The sequence below is a fragment of the Etheostoma cragini genome, chromosome 2, assembly GCF_013103735.1.
Source record: "Etheostoma cragini isolate CJK2018 chromosome 2, CSU_Ecrag_1.0, whole genome shotgun sequence".
Taxonomy (NCBI): domain Eukaryota; kingdom Metazoa; phylum Chordata; class Actinopteri; order Perciformes; family Percidae; genus Etheostoma; species Etheostoma cragini.
Genome location: NC_048408.1, coordinates 12323980 through 12346979, shown reverse-complemented (window position 1 = coordinate 12346979; position 23000 = coordinate 12323980). Strand labels below are relative to the sequence as shown.

The 23000-nt window shown below is 38.9% G+C and overlaps 3 protein-coding genes across 6 annotated transcripts in view; 1 reads left to right on the top strand and 2 right to left on the bottom strand.

Moving 5' to 3' along the window:
• Positions 1 to 672: 672 nt before the first annotated feature.
• On the bottom strand, positions 673 to 3005 carry hemgn (hemogen). Of its 2 annotated transcripts, none has more exons than XM_034859317.1 (4): positions 2752 to 3005; positions 2308 to 2398; positions 1282 to 1862; positions 673 to 1116 (listed from the first exon to the last, which is right to left on the bottom strand). In XM_034859317.1, exons 1-4 carry the CDS (start codon positions 2813 to 2815, stop codon positions 1010 to 1012), a joined length of 843 nt encoding a protein of 280 aa, XP_034715208.1. In that variant the 5' UTR covers positions 2816 to 3005; the 3' UTR covers positions 673 to 1009. The 2 variants fall into 2 exon arrangements, with proteins under 2 accessions (XP_034715208.1, XP_034715218.1); XM_034859327.1 differs by having other exon boundaries at positions 2320 to 2398.
• A 2018-nt stretch (positions 3006 to 5023) lies between these two features.
• On the top strand, positions 5024 to 11466 carry anp32b (acidic (leucine-rich) nuclear phosphoprotein 32 family, member B). Of its 2 annotated transcripts, none has more exons than XM_034859352.1 (7): positions 5024 to 5332; positions 7695 to 7844; positions 7938 to 8060; positions 8448 to 8640; positions 9272 to 9396; positions 9497 to 9563; positions 10847 to 11466. In XM_034859352.1, exons 1-7 carry the CDS (start codon positions 5279 to 5281, stop codon positions 10924 to 10926), a joined length of 792 nt encoding a protein of 263 aa, XP_034715243.1. In that variant the 5' UTR covers positions 5024 to 5278; the 3' UTR covers positions 10927 to 11466. The 2 variants fall into 2 exon arrangements, with proteins under 2 accessions (XP_034715243.1, XP_034715233.1); XM_034859342.1 differs by having other exon boundaries at positions 5034 to 5332; positions 10844 to 11466.
• Positions 11467 to 13101: 1635 nt separating this feature from the next.
• The window catches only part of coro2a (coronin, actin binding protein, 2A), a 35533-nt gene continuing 25634 nt past the window's right edge, over positions 13102 to 23000 (bottom strand). For both annotated transcript variants that reach the window (XM_034859291.1, XM_034859293.1), the window contains exons 3-12: positions 22064 to 22180; positions 21535 to 21684; positions 20699 to 20878; positions 19958 to 20074; positions 19254 to 19358; positions 19080 to 19176; positions 17734 to 17846; positions 17502 to 17592; positions 16736 to 16995; positions 13102 to 15062 (exon numbers count right to left, since the gene is read on the bottom strand). In XM_034859291.1, coding sequence (XP_034715182.1) covers positions 14922 to 15062; positions 16736 to 16995; positions 17502 to 17592; positions 17734 to 17846; positions 19080 to 19176; positions 19254 to 19358; positions 19958 to 20074; positions 20699 to 20878; positions 21535 to 21684; positions 22064 to 22180 — 1371 coding nt within the window. In that variant the 3' untranslated portion in view covers positions 13102 to 14921. The remainder of the gene's footprint in view (positions 15063 to 16735; positions 16996 to 17501; positions 17593 to 17733; positions 17847 to 19079; positions 19177 to 19253; positions 19359 to 19957; positions 20075 to 20698; positions 20879 to 21534; positions 21685 to 22063; positions 22181 to 23000) is intronic.

Sequence of the window (23000 nt, the reverse complement as noted above, 5' to 3'; positions counted from 1 at the left end):
CATTAAACAACCACTCCACAAAAAATAACCTGTTAGAAAGTATATTCTGGGTAATAAACCTGAATTTAAATTAATTAAATTAAATGGAACTATTTTAACCTGAAAGCTCTAACAGTCAACAACTCTGATGTTGCGCTCCCTTGAAGTTATTAAAAGACAGGGTGGCAGATATGGGAAGGGAGTCCCTTCCCATATCTGCCACCCTGTCTTTTAATTTCTTTATACAATTAACTTACTACAACCTATCAGCACATGTTCAACAGTTTCCCTACAATTACAAATCTAACATGTTGGCCTATCTGTCACTGTCTTGTTGAGTTAAGAACTACCAGCAGTATAACACGTTTAAAACAGGCAATTTGAAATATCCAGTTACAGTTTATTGTAGTGAAATTTGGCCTTAGGTAATTTCTCCGTCTATGTTAAAAAGGAAAATACAAATTTGGGATGTTAGAAAAGCAGATTGTTTCTCAACAACAATAAAATAATGTAAAATGAAAGCATGAGAGTCTCAGAGGAGCCTGTACAAAACACCAGTACAAATCTATGGTTTTCACACATTTTGAAAATAGAGGGATATAAATATGTGTTAAATTTAAAGAATGTATCATTTTATTAATGATCATGGATTTATCACACTCTAATTAAGATAATAATGGTCACAGTCAGAGAATGGTAAGCGGTGTATTTTATTAGGTGAAAAAACACTTTAAAAAAATTCAAATAAACCCATAATTACAAATACATACCATTTACTATTGGCAGATTTGCTGTTTACTAAATGCACAATAGCATTAATGAGCTTCAAAGTAAAGCACAAACCAGAATAAATAGGCATAAAAACAGGTTTGGTTTGAATTCATTCAGTTGTCAAATAAGCAATGCATAGGCTGAATGTGTTGGTTCTCTTCACCCAACAGGTTGTACACTAACCAAAATAATACTCTGATACAAACTAAATGGTTGTATTCTGAGTTGACGCAGTATCTGAGAAATGTGGTATAGAAAATTAGAACAAATTTCCTGGGAAATATTTTTGTGGAGGAGGCGTCAAGGACATCTTTGGAATTTGAATGTTCTGTTCAGGTACATTGATCAACGGTGTCTCAATCAAATCTAAAAAAAATGAAAAAGAATAATGAAAGAAAACAGCACAGGACACAGTTTATATTTAGACAAATAATAAGCCAAATGAAAACCCTTTAACCAAGCATTGTCTTTCAAATGTCGTATTTTCCACACCATTCATTCTCCTTGTAGTCTAAATGTCCTCTTTATTACCTTCATCAGATCTTTTGTCCAGACACGGAGAGACGTCTTCCTCCTCATCTGGGCCCAAGTCCTCAATCAGGTTTAAGGCCTCCCTGCTTTGTGACTCTGTGAAGGAGGTCTCCACTTGAGGAGGAGCTGCAGCTGGAACAGGGGCTTGGGTCAGGGCTAGGAGTGGGACAGCTACTGGAGCTGGAGCCAAATCTTTGACAGGGATTGGAGCTTTGGCGGTAGATGGAGCAGGAGCTGAGGGTGAAAAAAGGACTGGAGTCGGATAAATTTGAGATGGAGAAGTCAGAGCAGGACCAAAGACAGGGCTTTTGATGGATCCAAACACTGGCAGAAGTTCAGGGCCAGCTAGGACAGATGATGGTTGGGGTTCCGGAGCAAGTAAGGGGGATAGAGAGCCTGGGGTTTGATCTGGGATGACCTCGGCAGGTTCAGGCCCCACCCCCACCACTGTAGGAGCTTCCTGAGGCACTGCTGGCTCCTCCTGAATGACAGATATCTGGGGCGTGAGCTCACTCTTCTTGGGCCTCCCTCTCCTTTTCATGCCACTCTCAGTCCTGGGTCTTTTCCTCTGGCTCTCCATCCTGAGAAAATTCAACAATTCTAATCAATCTCCAAAAGCAGTGGACATTGATACAGCTCTTTGTGATACTTTTGCTAAGCTAATAGTACAAAGTCCTTGACCTGGATCTGGGGCGTCAATAGTAACACAAGAGCAACCTTTGGTTTCCTCTTGCTCCATATTCAATATAAAGCAGAGGAGTGATAAGCACCTGGAGTGCTGATAATGATTTGACTATGCATTGTGAAGTACAGTGTTTTATAAAGTAAGTTTAGTTAATAAAACCTCATATTAACATTTCTAGCAATCCTAAAATTGTATCATTCCCCCCATTGCATTAAGATAATTATTTACTTTTATCATTACACTGGTCTGCACTGCTAAAACTATAATGGGTACTCCAATTGAACATAGCTGTAAATGAAGGTCAATGCACTAACATTGGCTGTGCCTTTCTATAAATTTACCCCAAAACCCACTGATTAGTCTCCTTCTCTTCTGCTTCAGCCTTTCTCTTCCTGAGAAGATCCCTGTCCCGCAATCGGCGACACATCCCACCTATAAAACAGAGAAACCATGCCAACAAGGGCAGTAGGAAATTACAGAGCAGTGTTTTCACGCATGACAGTCAAATGTGGATGACTGATGGCATTAAAAGATGTGGTTTATAGACATTTTTTGGTCCAGCTACACACTGATAAGTCCTTGACTGAAACATTTCCACACTAGGGTTTAACACACAGAAATACTCAAAGTGTATCTCATTTGTAGTAACAGCTTAGATATAGCTGTCTGAGTTGACCAAAAGACACCACACAGTCTGCATATGAAGAACTGTTCACCCAAATTTCTAGTGTACAAATAATTAAGTACTTAATTTTAAAAGAAGAGAAGTAAATCTTAAGAGTTACCTTGGTCCTCATTTGGATTTTTATATTCTGACTCCTGCTTCTCTGGTTGCAATGTCTCCTCCATTCTGAGTCCTGGTACTGTATGAATGAATTCAACTCGGAAAAGAAGACAGATAACTTTTGACTGTTTTCTATTCCCACCCCAAAATGAATTATCTGGTTAACCATTACCATAGTGCTGGAAGAGTTCTTGCAGCTTTGGTCTTATCATATTTGTAAAGCTGGAGGAGTTGGCACAACACATTGAGAGAGAGAGAGAGAGAGAGAGAGAGAGAGAGAGAGAGAGAGAGAGAGAGAGAGAGAGAGAGAGAGAGAGAGAGAGAGAGAGAGAGAGAGAGAGAGAGAGAGAGAGAGAGAGAGAGAGAGAGAGAGAGAGAGAGAGAGAGAGAGAACAAGTTGTTTGAGGGCAGCATTTATAGGGATAAAATATGTAGGCTATGTAATAAAGGGGACTAACATGTCTTAGTTAAACTAATAAACAATGCATGTATGTTTATGTGCAAGCCAGCAGCTGATAGTAAAACTGAAATGTCACTGTTGCTTAGTAATGGCAAAAGTATAGTTTCAGTGAATTTATATAGACAATTATTTAATGACAAAACTGCCCAATGTTGTCGGCGGGAACTAGCCGATAAGATGTATGCCCTTACTCCAGCAGCTGGAGTAAGGGCATACATCTTATCACACAGGTGGAGAGCTGCTCGGTTGGGGTGTGTTCTCAATCTTTTCCCAGCACCTTGAGCCCTGATGTGTGTGTGTGCATGTGTGTGTGTGTGTATTTGAGCCACTCAAAGAAAGAAGCTGTCCAGCAGAGTCAATAACACTCAAGTGCGAACTGCCTGTAGGGGAAATGTGAAGGGTCTCTTGGTTAAATTCAAGGAGCATCTTGCAATTAACATACTCTTTCTAAAAGTATAGATTATTTATGTCAATCAATTTGTGTAATACATTTGTAACGGCTGCAAAAAATGGCGAATGGCTTTTTTGCAATAGAAAATTTGCACCTTTACCGGTTTTGTCCAGGGTAGATTTCAATCTTACAAGGCCATAGAATGCCAAGTATAAATTCCTCTACACTGACTGAGAAGAACTAACTGTCCCATTGTAAAATTAAAACAAAAACACACAGTCACACATTCAAACTACCTTGACCATTTAGCTGCACCTCCAGTATCAATGTTGACTTCCAGCTGACCAAAAGACCACAGGCTGCTGCACACGGTTAACTCTTTAGACACAGGATTGGACTCCTTCCAAGTATGCACATCTTTCCAAATTACAGATTATAACCAGCATTACTGTCACAGCTACAAGTAGAAAAAGGCTGTCCCTGACACACACATCCATATTGTTGCAAAATGAAACTCATATTTGAGGAATGGCAAAGCAGATATTACAGTGCCATCTTCTGGTGTACATTTTAAAATACTCAGAACTGACAACTTACACAAAGACAAAAACTATTTAAAAAATGTTGGCATAGTGGATTTACAGCATCATATCCCTGGATCCATGTTAAATCTTTACTATACTAATAAGCTTAAAAATATCCATAATTTTACAAAACCCCAGAATAAAATTGAATCATATTTTACTTTTTAAATCCACAATTGTTTTTCCAATCCAATTTCCTTTTAATACTCGGTAGACTTCTTCTTGGGGGCTCTGGTGTCTCAGGAAGTAAAGGGGAGGGGGTTGGGGTCGGAAGGGGGGCCCTGCTCTCCATGTGTATATACAATGCTCTCTTTACTGCAAACCAAACACACCCCTCCCTTCTCGCAGTGTCCAAACGGTTACGTGAATCTGACATTTATGAACCAAACGTACAACACAATTTATCCTTTGTGCACTTTATTGATCAACATGTTGACAAGGATTACGAATTAATCATTGACTGGGCTACAATTATACGGCCTACAAGCATGCATTCGCCAAACAAAGGAAGACAACAGGTTTAAGTAGTAATCGTAGCAGGACTTCAAGTTGTTAGATGTTCGCCTTATTCGCCCCTTCAGTATGAAACAATAACAATACAATGTTGCATCTATCAAACGACTTTCAAGCTATGAAACTTGAAGTTAGGCTTAGATAAACGTTGACCGTTTGACCTACTTTATCGACGTCTAGTTGCTGTTCTGCGTAAACTATACATGTGTTCTGCATGCCTTCCTTTAATAAAATTGACTTTACAGACATTATGTTCTTGACTTCACTGATAATAGTAGGCTACAACACTTTCCTCGTAGAAATGAATTGCACCACAACACTGTTTCGGGGTAGCGTCATGTTTTGTGACTGCAATGCCTTATAGCGGCGATGGGCGGTTCTGGACGCAGGTGGCGCTGTTGAGCATATATTTTGTTTCAGTCCCGTTTCCCTCCATGGTTTCTCCTCTCTCCGACTAACTTGGCGTTTGGCTCAGTTCATTATACAGTCATATATTCTCCCTCCATTAGGGCATCTCTGCCTTTGGACTGAAGATCCCACCAAAACCCACGAGAGAAAAGTTTTACTTTCATAGGGCAAGATGGACATGAAAAAGAGGATCCACTTGGAGCTAAGAAACAGGACACCGTCTGATGTGAGTCGTGCTTTTTAAAACCAACCCTTAGTTTTCTGGCTAGCCTTGCTAGCCAGCTTGCTACTTTTTTGCTTTGCGAGTGACCTGTGTGGCTAACGTAATGGTGACCACATGGGCTTTAGATTATGTTTCTCGTGTATAATAGGGCGGAAAACACTCGCACAACAAGCTTAATCCTTTATACTGTTCTGGATTGGGCGTATAGGGGCAACGAGATGAGAAAAGCTGTATTCAATCGTTACTTTGAAACGGCGATTCCTAAGCTTGCTGACATTATTGCAGTCCTTTAACCGTTTCGCAGCCTCCTTGGTCAGTGGTGCACACACGATTCGGCTCGACTCCCCCGTTGTATCACGATTAGTAAACTTCTTTTTACGCTGATATATAAGGAAATTTGCTTTCTGCGCCGCGTTTAGCATTCACAGAGCGGTATATTTCATACAGACCTTGGAAGCCATGTTTGCTGCTAGCATTACTGCTAAAATGGGGCTCTTTTATCACAAATGCTCTTTACAACTTTAAGGCGTTCGTGTTAAAAACGTAGTTTTTGTTACATGTAAACGGGCCATCGCCAACCACGAGTTACATCTTGAAATGTCTAATGTTAGAGTACGTTAATATCAAACGGACAGATTCAGCAGCGACAACAAAAAACAGTCACTTGATTCACGAGTCATCCATACCTTGAGCACTTAACGTTAAGCCACTGTTACTATAATCATAGCCAGTTGATGTTTACACAAACTGTAGCAAATAGCCAACTATTCCTGTTACCGTGAATTGTTTAAAGCCACGTTTGAACTGTTGCGATTTGTAAGTTGTTTTTTAAAGGGAGTGTGCAGCAATTTATTCCCCCCCCCCAAATACTTACACGCTCGCATAGCAGTTACGTTACCCTTTCATATCCTGGCATACTCATCTAAACATTGCACTTATTTAACGAAGTCTGGTGATCGGATGATTCGGAGTCATTCGGGCAGCAGCAGCCACCTAACTTGGTGTTTTTGTTCCCGCCACATTACCCCCTTCGCTACACTAGGCAAAGACCACAAAATACAGCATTGTAAATTAAATCGTCAATACAACGATTAATCGTCTAGTAACGTTACTTGTCAATAGAGATAAACATGTTGTTTGCAACTAAAACGTTTTCCAGCGGCTTCATTAACCGAGCCAGCCTGCTTGAATGACACGGAGATCCTGTGCACCGCGCTTGATGCGTGGGCAGACAAAAACTCGACTGTCGGCGTTTCCTCTCGACTCATGCATGAAATAAAACTAATTTAACATAAAATGACTCATATCACGTTAATGTGTAACTAACGATAATGACTCTTTCTAAACAGCACTTTTTGCCATTGAATTGTTCAGAGAACTGCATAACGTTACTGTATCTCAGGAATCGCCATGTTGTCATTCTGTCGTCTTTGAAGCTCTGGGAGAAAGGAACTGTCTCCATCTTTGTTTTTACTAAATTTCCGTTCTCAATATATCTCCTTCGACACTTCGACCTGAAAACGATGTTGTACTCTGTAACAAACTGGCAACGCCGGTCGTTCGGTCGAGGACAAAGAATACTCCACTTCCCAAATGAAAGCTGGTTTAACGAAAAATAGTCTTTACTAAGGGTGTATTCGCAATCCTTTCCGTTGCTGTTGGCTAATGGCGGGCAGACAGACCTCTGTAGCTGCTCCTCAACTGTACGGCAGCGTTTGAAAGAGGCAATGGATAGCCTGTAGCAAGCTAGCGCACCAAAAAGCATTGCATTTGTCATTAGTGACTGCATCAGCAGGCCATGGGTAGCTACTGCTTTGCTCTTCCTCGTTTCAATGAAAACAATATATTACCAGTCGTGCCCGGATAAAATAAGCACGAAAGTGTATGTAGATCACGATACATTATCTGTTTCGGCGTTTTACTTGAGAAATCGTGATCTTTGACGTTTGACAACAACTTTCTTTTGCAACGTTTTTGTCCAATATTGAATTACGCAACCACCTTTTAACTGACTCAAACTAACTCCGCCCCTAGACTTGTTTTTCTGATATTTTACATCAACTACAAAATAGCCTTTAATAACGTTACACAAAGTAAAGGGCCATTTTGCAAAACAACAACATCCCCTATTAAACACGTTGTGGTTATGTCATTTGCTAGCTTGTTTTGGTTTTGTTTACAAAAGTTACATTTTTTTTTGTTTTAGAAAGGAGTTTGCTAAAAATATTTATACATATTATGTTTACATATTATATACATGTTTTTGAATAAATTGTGTTTATGGATCAGTAGTAGGTCCATGTAAAGTTTAACTAAATGCATATGACTGGATGTTTTTGATTTTAAATATTTTTCTATATTTCAGGTACGAGAACTTGTCCTTGACAATTGTCGATCTGTTGAAGGAAAAATCGAAGGCCTCACAGCTGAATTTGTCAACCTGGAATTCCTTAGCTTGATAAATGTTGGCTTAATGTCAGTTTCCAACTTGCCCAAACTAGGAAAACTTAAAAAGGTGAATATTATGTTTCACCCTCTTACCTCCATCTTAAAGCCGAATTGTGTTCATTTGTCAAATGGAATAATATTTCCTTCTACGATCTTTCAGCTGGAGTTGAGTGACAACAGAATTAGCGGCGGCCTTGATGTTTTAGCAGAGAAACTACCAAACCTTACACATCTAAACCTGAGTGGCAACAAATTGAAAGACATCAGCACATTGGAACCATTGGTATGTATTTCCATTAAGATGCAACACTACAAATATCCATCAGCATGACTACATATTGTCTATACCGTCTTGGAATGTTGCAGACATTTTGCTTTTCTTATCTCATGTTAATGCCAAGTTCATTCTAATTAGAAAAAGCATTTTGAATATTTATACAAAATCTAGTTCTGCTATTGTTTTAATATAAATGTGATTCAAGTGTATTAGCTGTTATTACTCATCCAACAGCATACAAATAGCATATAGATTTCTAATTTCAGCACTGCTGGTTTTATAACACACATCACCCAACCTAATGCTCATTACACATACACAAGAGCATTGTGTACCCTTTAACTCTAAACATTAAAGTACTAATGACAGTACTTCACTGCATTTGATCAACAGAAAAAGCTGGATAACCTGAAGAGTTTGGACCTGTTCAACTGTGAAGTGACAAACCTGAATGACTACAGAGAGAGTGTGTTCAAGCTGCTGCCCCAGCTTACCTACCTGGATGGTTATGACCTGGAGGATAGGGAGGCCTCTGATTCTGACGGAGAGGTGGACGGAGATGGCGTAGATGACGATGAAGATGAAGGTAAGTTCTTCCAATATCTCAGAGATGGCTCTGGTCTTCCTGCTGTAATGATATCCTTAAAGAGATAGATGGGACATTTTGAAGTGGGGTTGCAAAAGGTATTTATCCAAAGTTGGTGTATTACCTAAAGTAGATGGCTGCTGGCACTCCCCTAGTTTGAAGAAACGGGCAGGAGTACTGACACGAAAGCTCAGCAATGAACGGCTGCAGTAAAACATATTATAGCCACAATTTCAATATCAATATTGGTTTAAGTATACACTATATTTAGAAGATTTTCATCCCTTTACAACGGGGCACTGAAGCCTTTAAATCCATCTATGCTCTCTTTACACCAACATTCTCCCTTTGACAAAAATGTTAATTTTACCTCTCAGAACACGGGAGTTGCTTTTCTACCGCTGCCTCAAACAAATTTTTTTTTTTTGTAAAATATGTACATCCGAATTAAACCTTTTTTTAAATGCCAAAGTCACGCAATAACACTTTTTTCCACAAGTCCACAATAGCTGGAAAGATATCAACATGAAGTGAATATTAAAAGTTTATTAAAGTTTATAACTGTTGGTGTGGTTAAAGCATGATTCCACTTTTCACTGGGATTGACTGATTGTTGCTTTTTGTATTGCAGAAGGAGAGGAGGAGGAAGATGAGGATGGAGAGGAGGAGGACTTTGACGAGGAAGAGGACGACGAGGAAGACGAAGAGGAGGTAGAAGGAGAAGAAGATGATGATGACGTCAGTGGCGAAGATGAGGTAATATACAGATAGCTAATATTATTTGGCAGGAAATCTTCTTGGAAGGAGCTTGGATGCGTTGTTTCCTTTTTTAATTTGTACATTTTTGTTTACCAAGGAGGAAGACTTGGGTCAGGATGGGGAAGTAGATGAAGAAGATGATGATGACGATGATGATGAAGAGGGTATGTACCGTTTCCATAGTTTGAACCCCGTTCCTTTCATATATCAAAAAATGTATTCCAAAAGCACCTTAAAGACGTCAACATATTAAACTACAACACTCCCGCGGTCTCTCTTTATATCACAACTCTAAACTCTCCAACTCAAGAATTTGTTTTTATGACTCAAGCGGTGGGACATTGCTTATTCTAACTTATAATTTAGGAGCATGAAGGAAGCTTCATATTTCATGCTGATATTTCAGATTGGGTAAGACAGAATCACTTGATATTTTTTTCATTAAGGCACATGGCTTACGTGGCCATGAATACTGCAGACGTGGACCAGAGTCCATTGACTCGTATAATAAACACAATTTACTAACTTAAAAGCAAGCCGGAAGTACATTTACTGTTGAGTTTACTCCTTGAGATTTGAGTCCCTGGCGCCTTTTCCCAGTATGCACTTTTGCATAATATTGTTTGAAATGGTATTTACACCACGACAGCAATATTACCGCATGAGCTCTGACCAAAGATCTGTCACCTGCCACGCTGCGCATACTCTACCCCCCCCCCCCCCCCCCCCCCCCCCCCCCCCCCCCCCCCCCCCCCCCCCCCCCCCCCCCCCCCCCCTTGTATGAGCCTGATCTCAATGCGCGTTGTCACTGCATTGCTAACAATAGCCATGTTTGTTGTAAACATTGGGTATGATAATATTAGGGGCTTGCTTACCAGTGAATAAGACATGAAGTAAAATTGCAGCCCTTTCGCCACTCTGAATCAGCGGTGCTCGTGCTCGTCTGTTTGGGGGTCGGACCCACCATTACAGACCACTCATAACTCAAATAAGACGTACTCGGATCACTTATTCAAAAGCTCAAATAAGCGTGTGAGTATAAAACATCTGAAAAGGATAGGGCCAGTTAAATCCTGAAAAGTCAACACTGAAGATGCACATCTGACACTGTTTATTTTCAGCTCCTGGTCGTGTAACTTGATATCATGTAGAGAGACCGCAAACATGACAGTTACCATTCTTAAACACCGCTCACACTCCCAATATCACACGAGAGGATGTCTTTGACAATGCTGAAGTATTCAAGATGTTTGTTATGGTTACATTTTAAGAACCCTGTGTAGCCTATGTATAAGATTATGTAACACATCAAGTCTGTATTACACTGAGAATGTAAAAAAACATCCTGCTGATTATATATTATATATTTATTTTCACTGTTTTGCTAAAATGGAAGTTTTGTCATCTTGGCACCCAATGACACATACTTCCTCTTGTCCTCCAGAAGCAGAAGCTGGCAAAGGAGAGAAGAGAAAGCGAGACCCAGAGGATGAGGATGACGACGATGACGACGACGATGATGATTAAGAGCAAAACGGAAGACGAGAGCTTTTCGAGTTACCCTTACTCCCCCACAAACCCGAACGTCCGCCCTCCTACAACTCGCACCGCCTTTGTAATCCACGTCAACCCCCAGCTCTGAGCTCTTTTTATGGGACAAGACTGTACCGGATTGGTGGGCCGAGTGGAGCTGCCGACCCTTTTTTTTTTTCTCCCCACCATGGGAGCCACCCAACACCCTCCACCTCACCCACCCCACGGCCCCCAGGTTCTCAGGCAGCCCAGCACTCAGCATTCCACAATTTCACTGTCAACCCCTCTTTATGTATTCCCGTGTGAGGACTTTGGGACTGGTATCTAGTTTTGGGTCTGTGCTTTTAATATTTTGTTGGATGAATTATTTTTTGTTGTCGGGTTTATTTCTTTTTTTTGTCTTTTTTTCTTCTGTTCCTTATTTTTCCCAATAAAATTATTGCTATAGCAGCTGTGCAACCAGCGAGCCATAATTTTTAGTGTGGCTGCCTGTTGCACATATCAAAGTTGTAGCTACATTTTTACTTTCTGTATTAAAAAAAAAAAAAACTTTGTAAATAAAATGTTAACATTTTATGCTTTTCTCTCCTTGCTGCCTTGTTTTACTAGTGTCCAAAGATAAAATTAAGAAATTATGGCTGTCATCCACCCATACTGTTATTCTGCACTGATAGGGACTGTAGACAGCAGTTTGGGAGGGTTTAGACCATTTTCTTAATTTTAAACAAGCCAGGCAATCATCTACAGATGAAAGAAGTTGGCCGTCTAAATGTTGCAGCCTCCGAAACGCCAAATAGTCAACAGATTACTGAAGAGCAGCCCTTCTGATGTACGGACATATTTACAGAAATAGTCAACTGTTCAATATTAATGTTTGAGCCACAGAGTGAAATGTCTGACAACTTACCACATTGTGTAGTCTATACCACTTGCCATGTCGTAACTGAGCACACAAGTTCCATTTGATGGCAGCATTAAAATACACGCATTATATTTTAAATCATCCGCATCCATTTCAATACTTTCGCTTGTGATAGCTTACATTTAATCAAACTGGCCTTTTGGTAGGCTAAATTTAGTAGCAGTTGTTGAACTTGCTGGCTTAAGTTGGAGGAAATGTGACATAATGAAATAAAAGACATGACATGTTATCAGGAAAAATGCCTTAATGAAAGTTTCAAAAAAAACATTTTTTAAATAAAATGTGCATTTTCAAAAAAAGTTAAATCAATAAATGTTATAAAAATGAATGACAAAAAAACTACATTATTAAAGCATTGGTTTTAATAATTTATTTGTAATACACAACTTGTTGATTTAGTTCATAATGTATTTATTGGTTTTAATATTTAACATTTTGAGGTTCCATATTAGGCCCATGTGGTCACACAGTGACATAGGCCAGCAGTAGAAGAGCGTATAGCATAAATTCTGCTGTGTGACTGTTCAGTCACAATAAAAACAGTACTGGAGAAATGAGCTAAAAAAATGGCAGTTGCTTTGTTATTAAGCTATAAATATGCAGTATTTATGTGTGGTATAAACAACATAAAGCATTTATTTCCCAAGCTATGATTGTTCTTTGAATGCACAATTTTGGCAGACACTTTAAACAATCCTTTTTCATTTGCATCTCCAGTCCGACTTTTGAGAGGGAGAACAATTACAAAAAAAGTAGAAAAAAAAAGAATATTGAATACGACAAATATTTGAAAAAATATTGAGGAAACAGACGTGATTATTCTGGAATGGCTCTGAAAGTAAAAACAGTCACTTTCAACTGCTGTGATGTGGTCAAACAACCAAATCAGTACTTGAGCAAGTCCACTGGGCGACTGTAAAAGCAGCAGAACACATTGGGAATGTGATCACCATCCACCAACAGTAGTGGTGGTTTACACTGGCCGGGGTGTTGCTGCTCCAGGACAAAAGTCAGCCAGAGATGAAGCTGTGCTAGAACTGTCCTACCAGAGGTCAAAAGGTCCACAATTGTATTGAGGCCAGTGTGTCTGTAGGCTGTGTGTGGGTTGGTGTGGCAGTTTCCGTGTGGCCATGAAATGTAAGCCTAGAATATAATTATCCCCCTGACTACATACTAAATACAGGCATGCATGATAATGTGTGCAGTATCTGGTTATCTTAAGATCAGTAGCTATATTGTTTGTGTAGCCTAATATCTGCAAAAACGTCTATAACATCTAAGCACATTTACAATCAGAAAATGACTCCTTTTAAAAGAAAATGTATAGTGCGTAGTATCCACTGCCCCCATGAGGAAATCTAAGTAATAACCACTAAACGGGCAGCGTACATAGAGATTAGAGACAAGGGAATGTTTAAATTCTGGAAGCAACAAATATGATGTACTGACAGCACTATGACCACCATTCAGAACTACCTTGAGGAAAAACACATTTCTGTTTATAGAACTGTGCTTATGGGACTGTTCTCTTCCACAATCTCATTTCAAAGCTGAAACATCATACTGGGAATCTCTTTTCATCTTCTAAAAAACACATACAGTATCTACTTATCTGTTTGCATGCTTTATAATCCTTGTTGTCCTAAAATTAAGCTTTACAATTCATTTTTGTCACTGGAAACAACAGTTGACAAAAACAATTACCGGTATCTCTGCTCAAGGTCCACTTACCTATAAACCTCATCTACTATTGAAAACCACTTAAAGCTCCAGAAAAAGCCATTAATAGACCTTGATTGGAGATAACGTCAAGCTCAATTATTAACTAACAATTATATTCTAATTATTTTGTTAGAATTCAATGACTCAACAGGTCCTGCATTTGAATGCAATATACACAAAATCTTATCTAATTTGAGATAGTAATGTGTAAGGAATACTTTAGAGAGAGCTGCAGGGTCCTGACCCAGGATCAACACATTTACTGGAAAATGTATACTATCCACTACAGTAGCAGATACTCATTCAGCTGAAAACATGAACAGAAAACCCCAGTGTCATGTTTCAGATTTTAAGAGAGAGCAATACAAGACACCCAAAGACATTCATAACTGAAAGCGCATTGATCCCAAAGTAACCCAAAAGTGGTGCAAGGCTCCGTACTACAATGGCTTTAAATAGTTTCTTCACAGATCCCACATTAGGGAACAGCTAGTAGGCTTTTTATCCTTTTTAAAACAGTTTGCATGCTGTATTTGCAAAAATGCAATCGCAAATTCAAGTACTTGATTAAATTGTATTTTTCCTCTGACTGTATTTTAAAATAAATATAAAACTTAACTGCTACATAGCATCAGGTGCAGAATTGGTTTGCACCATAGCGGCTGTAAAACGGGTTGATTATTCACCAATTTTCCAGTATATTTTTCAGTCATCCAAAACTAAAAAACAAATGCAGCTCATTGGAACACAACAACACAGCTGGAATGATATTACCATTCATTTAGATCACTCTCATTCAACCACACATACATTAAAACACAACAGCCTTCTCCACTTATAGTAGTTTAAATATTTAAAACAAAAAAAAAGAATCAAAAGCATTAAAAAAAAATAGCATTATCTCACAGGATGTCTGCTCCTGCTCTGCAACAACTTTTAAACACGCAGGCAGTCCCATCATTCAGTCAAGACAGACACAGACATCGTTTTTCATCTCTGAGCTACGAAGAGCATAAAAAAGCTAAAAAATACAATTAATTTGCATAGCTGTGAAGGATAAAAAAGAAACGGGGTAGAGGTCAATAGGTGTAAAGAGATTTAAATCGTGTTACAACTGGGTGAGAATGTGTTTGAGTGTATTTATATGAACAAAGAATATGTGCACCCAACAAAGAAAAGAGGTTTTAAATTCCCCCTGTGCAGTGAGTGGTGGGCCCATTAAAGAATAAGAGGTGAGTCAGGACATTAAGAAGGTGTGGTGGTGCGAAGATGCGGTTAGGAAGTTTGTACAGTAATGCACGTGTCCCACGGGGGGGTGAAAGTGACCCCGTGGGTTGGACAAGTCTTAAGGTGAGCTCTGGTGAGACTGGGAGTTTCGGATGTTCTTAATCTCCAGCTCCAGCTGTTTGACGTGAACGTCCCTCTGGTTGAGGAGCTCTCTCAACCGTCGGATTTCCTCCTGCTGCTTGTGGAACTTCAGACGCAGCTGTGGACACAACACATGCACAATATCTTGGAATATGTATATATAAAGGGTGTAACTTCCATCAGAGAAATTAAATCCATTATTTGAATGAAGTGATTCATCACATTAAACGAGTTAGTCTTTTTTTTATTGAATCAACTTTCTTTAAGGACTATAACTCAACATAAAACACATGAAGGCAACAGGCCAATCCAATAACGGCATCAAATGATTATGAAATAATAGTAAAAGATAGAAATGGTAATAAAATAAATGGGACCAAGCTTTTTTAGGACTTTACAATGTTCTGGAGTTAGTGGAAATGTTCGGATCCCATGAGTCAGAAACAATCCTACGCAGCCACCACTGGAATCAATACAGCTAGTATAATACAAATGATATAATAATAATATTATTGTGGCATAATCTTTATCTGCAACTTTGCAGCAATACTTGATTCAAACAGAATAAATAGACGTGCAAAAAAAAAAAAAAAGTGAACCATTACAATTCTGATTTAGAATTAGAATTATTCGCTAAAGCTCTAGTTTATACGTTCATCTATGTCACTTTCAATCATTACAGTGTTCTTAGCAGTATTTAAGGGTTAGGCTGAGGATCCTGTATATTTTTGTTATTGCACTATATCTCATGAAAGGACCAAAACCAACAATTTGTTTCCCGAAACTTTCCAACTTCACTATCCTGTCTGTGGCTCTCAGCAACAAAGTCATTGATTCCTATAGAATATGTACATCTTAAAAAACAGGACACAAATATATAGTTTTAAAACTGCTGGGCACTGTAGTTTATATACAGTGCCCAGTTGTCTCTTTTATTGCTCTGTGTGTGTATATAGTTTTTACTTACACACACACACACACACACACACACACACACACACACACACACACACACACACACACACACACACACACACACACACACACACACACACACACACACACACACACACACACACACACACACACACACACACAGAGCAATAAAAGAGACAACACATAAGTAGGATTATTTAAATGTTTTTTTTGGTCTTTTCATGGGATTTATTGTCAATAACAAAAATGTAGAACATCAGCAGCCTTATCCTTAATCTTTCTGAGCAGCAGCTGGACTTTTCTTTTTTTACCCAGGGTTTTGCCTCTCAGGCCACATAGAGACTGCCCTAACCTGATTGCTGGAGCTATTTTATGCAGCCTGACAGGATTAAAAAAAACTAATCAGCCTCTTCTGCATGTTATTTTTAAGGAAATCCTCAAATTCTTATTTTTCTTTACTGCCGACAGTGTAATTTTATTATTTTAATGAAAAGATGCCAATTAAACATCAATCAAAGCGACTACTGTTTGATTTTTGTTTTGTTTTTTATTCAAGTTTTAAAGTCTTGCCATGCTTTATTGATTTTATTCTATTTTAAGTTTGTGGTTAGAAAACAGCTTTCTCTCAGTCTGTGAATATTAAGTGTCGGGGTTGTCAGGGCATTATCAACACAAAAGGTTAAGCCACATTTCCCATTCTTCTGTTTAATTTATGGAAAGCACACAGATTAATTTGATCATAAAACGTAATTAACTAGGTTGTAAATAAATAGCATTAACATGGTTTTTTGAAAACTAAATCATTGTACAAACAGTTGAACATAAATTTGAAGAATGACCAAAATCATTCAGTACCTCATTCTCTGTTCTGGGCGGAGAGCAAAGCGCGAGGTCTTCTCCGTTGCTGACAGGAGTCTGGCTCCTGTCGTCCTCTGTATTACCGCTGTCCTCCTTGCCGCCTTTGATTCCCAGTTGGTCCTGAATGTATGCCAGTTGCAGGGCGCCTGGTTTGCTTTGAGACCGGCGAGTATCCAGTGAGTTTCCCGGTCCCTTGCTCATCTCTGAGTACGACTCTGCTACTTGACAACCTGGCTTCAGAGACATCAGCACCGGACCTAAGAGAGAAAGAGAATTAAAAGAGGAAGATGAGCTAAATGATCCTGACACTTTGAATTTGTATTCTCAGAAAGTACGTATAGTATAATAAACTAAAACTACCTGACAGTATATAAAATATTTCAAATCACCCCTACCTGGACCAGCTAGAACATTTAGTTTGCTGATGCACTTTTACTTCTTCCACCACAGGTAATACAGGAATTACCGTTATTAGATTGGATACTATAGAACTTTTACAATAAAAAAATATAAATAAAAAATAAAATCTTTGACGCAATACACACACAGTATGGAAATGAAAGTAGGATCTCAGAATATAGTTAATACATGTGATTATTGCTGGGCAATCATAGTATATATGGATAGATATCATGCATCGACTATTATGGATTATTAGGATTTGATTTAAGTAAATGAATTCAATGTTTTCAAGAAAATTGATTAACGTTTTTGTAATCTCTCACACACACACACACACACACACACACACACACACACTGACCTTTATCTATGCCGCTGAGCCACTCCTCTGCAGTCAAAGCGGGCTTGTTACCAGCTGTCATTGGATAGATGTCTTCTTGGTATGACTCGGACTAGAAACACACACACAGTAATTCAGACAGTCATGCACACACCAAATGGATCTCTGAAATCTATTCAGCTAAAAAAGTAGAAGCATTTCTTTAATATATCTCCCTGGTGTTTGTGGTTTGTGCGAGTGGCTGTACTCTCACCCTGCGGGGTACAATCATGGAAAGAGGCTCAATGAGACTCTTGGTTGTCACCAGTTTGTAGAACCTGAACACCTCACAGGAGCTCACATCCAGACCTCTCTTTGGCATTACGCCTGAAGGAGGACACACAGGACGAGACAGTTTTACTCTGGTACACAGGAGACCCACTTTTTCTGCTGCACTTCTGTGCAGTAAAATACATTTGTTGAGAGTTAAATACAGTTACATAAAACTACATTGGAGATAAGACAGAAATCTAAAAACACCAAGACAACACATAATGGCAAATAACATGTACTGTATTATATCATGCTTAGACAAGAAACAGAATAATGTTATTCATTCCGCAATATGCAAAGGCACATTCAACATTTAAAAAATCTAAGGTTAGATGCAGGACCACACCAAACCAAAGCACAGGCTCAGGAATATGTACAGTAAAGCAATTATTGGATTTTTAACCCTTTTAAAAAACCCACTTAAATTACAATAAGTTGATTGTTTTTGAACAATGAAATTGGGCATTAATTTCTATAGGATTTATCAATTTTTTTGACTGCCACACAGCTTTGAAGTTGGCAAAAACCATATATTATATATATATATATATATATATATTTTTAAGTTTCAGTTGAAACCGGGTTATTTTTTTACAACAGAGCTTTAATTTAAAAAAATACCTAAAATATGGGTCAAACTAATTCTACATTGTTTTAGCTTCCCCCAGGTGGATCAATATTTTATATATTTGTAACACAATAGAAAAGAGCTGCTGCTGTTCAGTTTCATAATTAAACTATAAAAATCTTTTTAGCTAGTTTGGTGTCCAGATAGCACAGTTAGTAGAGCGGCTGCCCGCACTTTGCCACAGCGGGCCAGGGTTCAACTCCGACCTGTGGCCCTTTGCGGCATGTCATTCCCCCCTCTCTCTTTCCGTTCATGTCTTCAGCTGTTCTGTAAAATAAAGGCCTAAAATGCCCAACAATTAATCTTAAAACAATAAATAAATCTTGAGCTAGTTTCTGAAGTTAAAATTAAGCCAACAATATCCTTTTCATGAGTTTAAAGTCTAAAACGTGTGCATGCCTGCAGCAGGTCACTTCACATGATCTAGGCCTTGATCAGCTGGTTTGGCTATTCAAATATTGCAGGCTTATTTGCACAGCAGCTTTGCTTACAGGTGCAGTAGTGGCAGCAGGGTCAGGGGGCAGACGGAGTTTCCAAACAGACACATTTTACACACATTCAAGTAAGGAAATAATTAAATGAGACTTCCAGCATACTGGAGTTTAATTTAAAAAGAAGTATATATAGACAGTGTGTCAGTATTTGTGTGTGTTCCTTACCCATTCCTTTCTGAGGTAGGTTTGAGCGGTACTCTGTTAGGTAGTGGATATACGGTTTTTCTGAGCTGATCTCATAGTACCTCATATTTCCGTCACCCTGATAAAGACAAGAGAGGTCTTTGTAACAATAATATTTTGGGTTGACAAACTTTCTAGCTGCTTTTAGACACTCACCTTCCCTGCAAGGTACAGCATGTGTGTGTCGGGGTCATAGAAAGGAAAAAGGACTCCTGACGAACCATCCAAGTTCTCTTCTAACAAAGGCACAGACAGATCATCCTACAAACACACAAAAATCAAAAAACTAACTTAAGTACCAGTAATCAGGACAACATACCCTGGCATCAAAACACTCCATCATTTAAATCCACTTCTACATATGAAGCGCTCTCCAGCGCGGACCTAGAACACTGAGTGCTCAATCCCTAATCCCTTCTTTGGTTATAATCTTCCACCCACGACACACTCTTATACATCAAAACACACCAAAATCCAAAAGTGTCCACTAGATGGCAGATTTGTGTTTGTGAGAAAGATTCTACTTCATATTGAACAGTATATTTTGGATGGCAAAGCACTTGTCTGCGCTACATGTTTTATTAGATTTTTCTATAGTCAAAGAAAGTGAAACGTAAAAACAAAACCTAAAAGGTTTCTAGCCATGTCAGAGGGACAGAGCACGTCTCATGGTCTTCATTAGTGAATGGAGCTGGTTCAGGTGATTGTACGTGTCATCGCTTGACAGAAACTCTGCATACTGACACCTGATCCAGGTGACGATTTGCTGATTAAGACCATCAGATGTGTATAAAAGCGTCAAAAAGATAGTTAGTGGACCTTCGATATGAGAGGATTCTTGTGCTCTCAGTTGTTCTCACCTGATCCCACAGAGCAAACTGTCGGTCGTTCCAGCGTGAAGTGCCTGATGTGAACAGCATCTTCATGTTACCCAGAAACAGCACCTTGCTGGCTTTGTGCTTCTTGCAGTTGGCTTCCTGCAAACACAACACACATCAAACAAAGCATTAAGCACACTAAACATTCGATATGTACAGTTTGTTAAAGTTATATAAACAGCTATAGATTTATAATAAACTTTGAGGTAATGTTCCTTGTGTGTGCATAGAAGCTTGTTTTACAGGCAAGGTAGTGAGAGCAGACTGATGTAAAGGCTTTGAGTCTCTGGCTGCTTGACCCAGAGGTCTGTGGAGTAATGTTGTAGGCCTTCTCCGGCCAGAGGTGTCAGTTTTGGCTGTGTGTTGTTGGATGAGTGCCTGGGCTCGGAAAGTGGAAAGATGGCAACAACTCCCACTTATTGGCTGGGATGCTATTAAATATGGTAACTAAGGGTCATTATTTTAATTATTTTTGTTTTATTGATTGAAAATATCCAGTAATATAATATTATCTCTACCTACACATTTTCTTTACAGCTACATTGAGACATTAGATTAGCTGGTACATACACAATACAGTCTGTGGTGCATACTGTAGTAACTGCCTTTTAAAGTAAGAGCGCTCTTAAATGTAACTGCCGAATTGTCTAAAAACAGGTAGCAACACACACACAGCGAGAGAGAGAGAGAGAGAGCGAGAGCGAGAGCGAGAGAGAGCATTACCTGCAGTAGGTTTCCTGAGCGTGACTCTATGAGTCGAACCTTCCTGTCCTTGCAGGTGGTGGCGAGGAGGCTGCCGTCTGTGTTGAAAGACATGGAGAGAACGACGTCTGTGTGGCTGCTGATTGTCCGCACGGGGTTCTTCATCACCTGTTCTGGACAGTCTAGGTTCCAGATCATCACCTGGAGGCGGGAATTATACAAAAAGGCTTGGATTCTTTTGTGGGAAATTGTAGGAAAAATAAATACCATAATGTCAACTTTTAAGGTCTGAATTTTGTTGTTTATGTAAAAGTAGTTTAAGATTCCTATTTCATCTGATTTGACTTCACTTGGTTCTCTATATTAAACTCAGGGTATGCTTGAAGCAAACTGGTTTGTACTGTATAAAGTGATGTCTGATGATGTCTGAAGGAAACAGGCGGGGCAAAAACACTGCTGTCATAAAAATGGGGATAACAGCCGTCACACTTGGTTGTGCATATGGAAAGAGGCAGTTTACTGAAAAATATCATTTTAGATGCAATCAGATTCATTTGAAGCTTTCTGATGCCTTGACATGAGATTACGGACATACATTTGACTTGAAAAATTTAATTTAGACTTGGGACTTAATACTTGTGAGTAAGGTTGACTTCTCACACATTTTGTCACATCTCGGCTCACAGCAAAACCCGTAGTTTAGAGTGAAAATGAAAATGGATTTTTGCAGTAATATATAAAGTGCTTGTTAAGCTGCGTGCAATACTTTGACAAACCGTTTCAGCTTTTTACCTTATAGGTTTTTGTGGCTGTGTTAGGCTTAGTCTGTGTGTGTGTGTGTGTGTGTGTGTTTTTACCTGGTAGTCATATGCTGTACTGAAAAGGATGTTGTTAGCAGTTGGATGCCACTCAATGAGGCCCACTCTGCGGCTGTGACCCTGAAGCTCCTTCCATGGTGATGTGAGGTTCTTCAGCACACCATGAGGAGGGATTTCCCACACTTTTACCTAAAGACACACACACACAAAACCACATTAACAAACACACACACGAAAAACTAACAAAAATCGTGTACCTCTAAATCTATGAAACATGGCCATTACAGAAATAATCAAGGGTCAACAAAATACAGAAATCAAATATCACACTTTATAAAAAATAGTCTCAAAAGCTGTTGACTATTCCTTTCTTTCTGTGTACAAGGGTTTGTTCTGTACCAGGTCAGAGCTGAGGAATGTGTGGAATGACTTCTAGTTCTTCTTGAAGGCTAAACAGCAAGGCAATACAATTATCTCCCTGCTGCTACATGCTCATATTCCAGGGAACTGATAACACATCCGAGAACCACTTTGAAATTGTAATTTGTGTGTCTATGTGTGTACAAACCGTAGTGTCCTCAGAGCAGGAGGCGATGCAGAAGTCGTTGAAGGGATTCCATTTGACGTCTAACACGTTGCCTCTGTGGCCCGATATTCGGGGGTGGAGAGGATCCACTTTACCTGTCTGATACACAAAAACACACAAAAATAAAAAAATAAATTAACCAAAGAACATATTAACAAACTCATGTGTATTACTGGATTAAATAATAACTTTGACATTTTGGGAAATACTGTTTGCTAATGCGTTTTCTTGCTGAGAAAATTGACATCACTTATGTATGGTAAATATGTGGCAAGCTAGCATAAAGAGTGGAAGAAGAGGGAAAACGGCTAGCCCGGATCTCTACAAAGTTAAATCTGTTATGCTAATCTAATCGGCTGCCTACATATTTACTATACAGGTAGACTTAGACTTCTCTTTATTAATCCTTTTGGAATGACTCCCGCATGAAATTAAAAATTCCAGCATCAGTTTTGGCAAGAAAATAAAATAAAATAAAAAAGACAGTATAAAGACAACAAAATAACAGTAATAATAATACCAATAACAACAATCGCCAATAAAAAGACATGGAAAAAAAAATACCATAGCTCAAAAGTGTCAGTGGTGAGTCCAGTGTTAAAATGTTCAAGTGACAAGGTTAAAGTGACCAGGTATTAATGTAAGATATTACAGTGGTATCACACTTCTCATCTAACACTCAACAAGAAGACAAAAAAGTGCATTTCCTAAAATGTTAGACTATAGATGAAAACTGATGAAGCAATTCTTCAATTCTTCTTCCTTGTCAAAACCTGGTGCCTATATTACCCACAATGTAACTTGACAACTACCAGTAAAGTCGGATATTCAGGTGTGCTTGTAGCAGCTAATGTAGCCTTGAGCTGCTAGCTTGAAGCAGAGATGAGGAGCAGGCTACAGGTAGAAGGTAGAGTCACTT

Excerpts from the sequence above, each read along its gene's own strand:
- hemgn (XM_034859317.1), bottom strand. The coding sequence starts at position 2,815 with ATGGAGGAGACATTGCAACCAGAGAAGCAGGAGTCAGAATATAAAAAT. Across the intron at positions 2,399-2,751 it reads AAATCCAAATGAGGACCAAG|GTGGGATGTGTCGCCGATTG; the intron begins GTAACTCTTAAG and ends TCTGTTTTATAG. Across the intron at positions 1,117-1,281 it reads GGACAAAAGATCTGATGAAG|ATTTGATTGAGACACCGTTG; the intron begins GTAATAAAGAGG and ends CATTTTTTTTAG.
- anp32b (XM_034859342.1), top strand. The coding sequence starts at position 5,279 with ATGGACATGAAAAAGAGGATCCACTTGGAGCTAAGAAACAGGACACCG. Across the intron at positions 7,845-7,937 it reads AACTAGGAAAACTTAAAAAG|CTGGAGTTGAGTGACAACAG; the intron begins GTGAATATTATG and ends ACGATCTTTCAG. Across the intron at positions 9,397-9,496 it reads ACGTCAGTGGCGAAGATGAG|GAGGAAGACTTGGGTCAGGA; the intron begins GTAATATACAGA and ends TTGTTTACCAAG.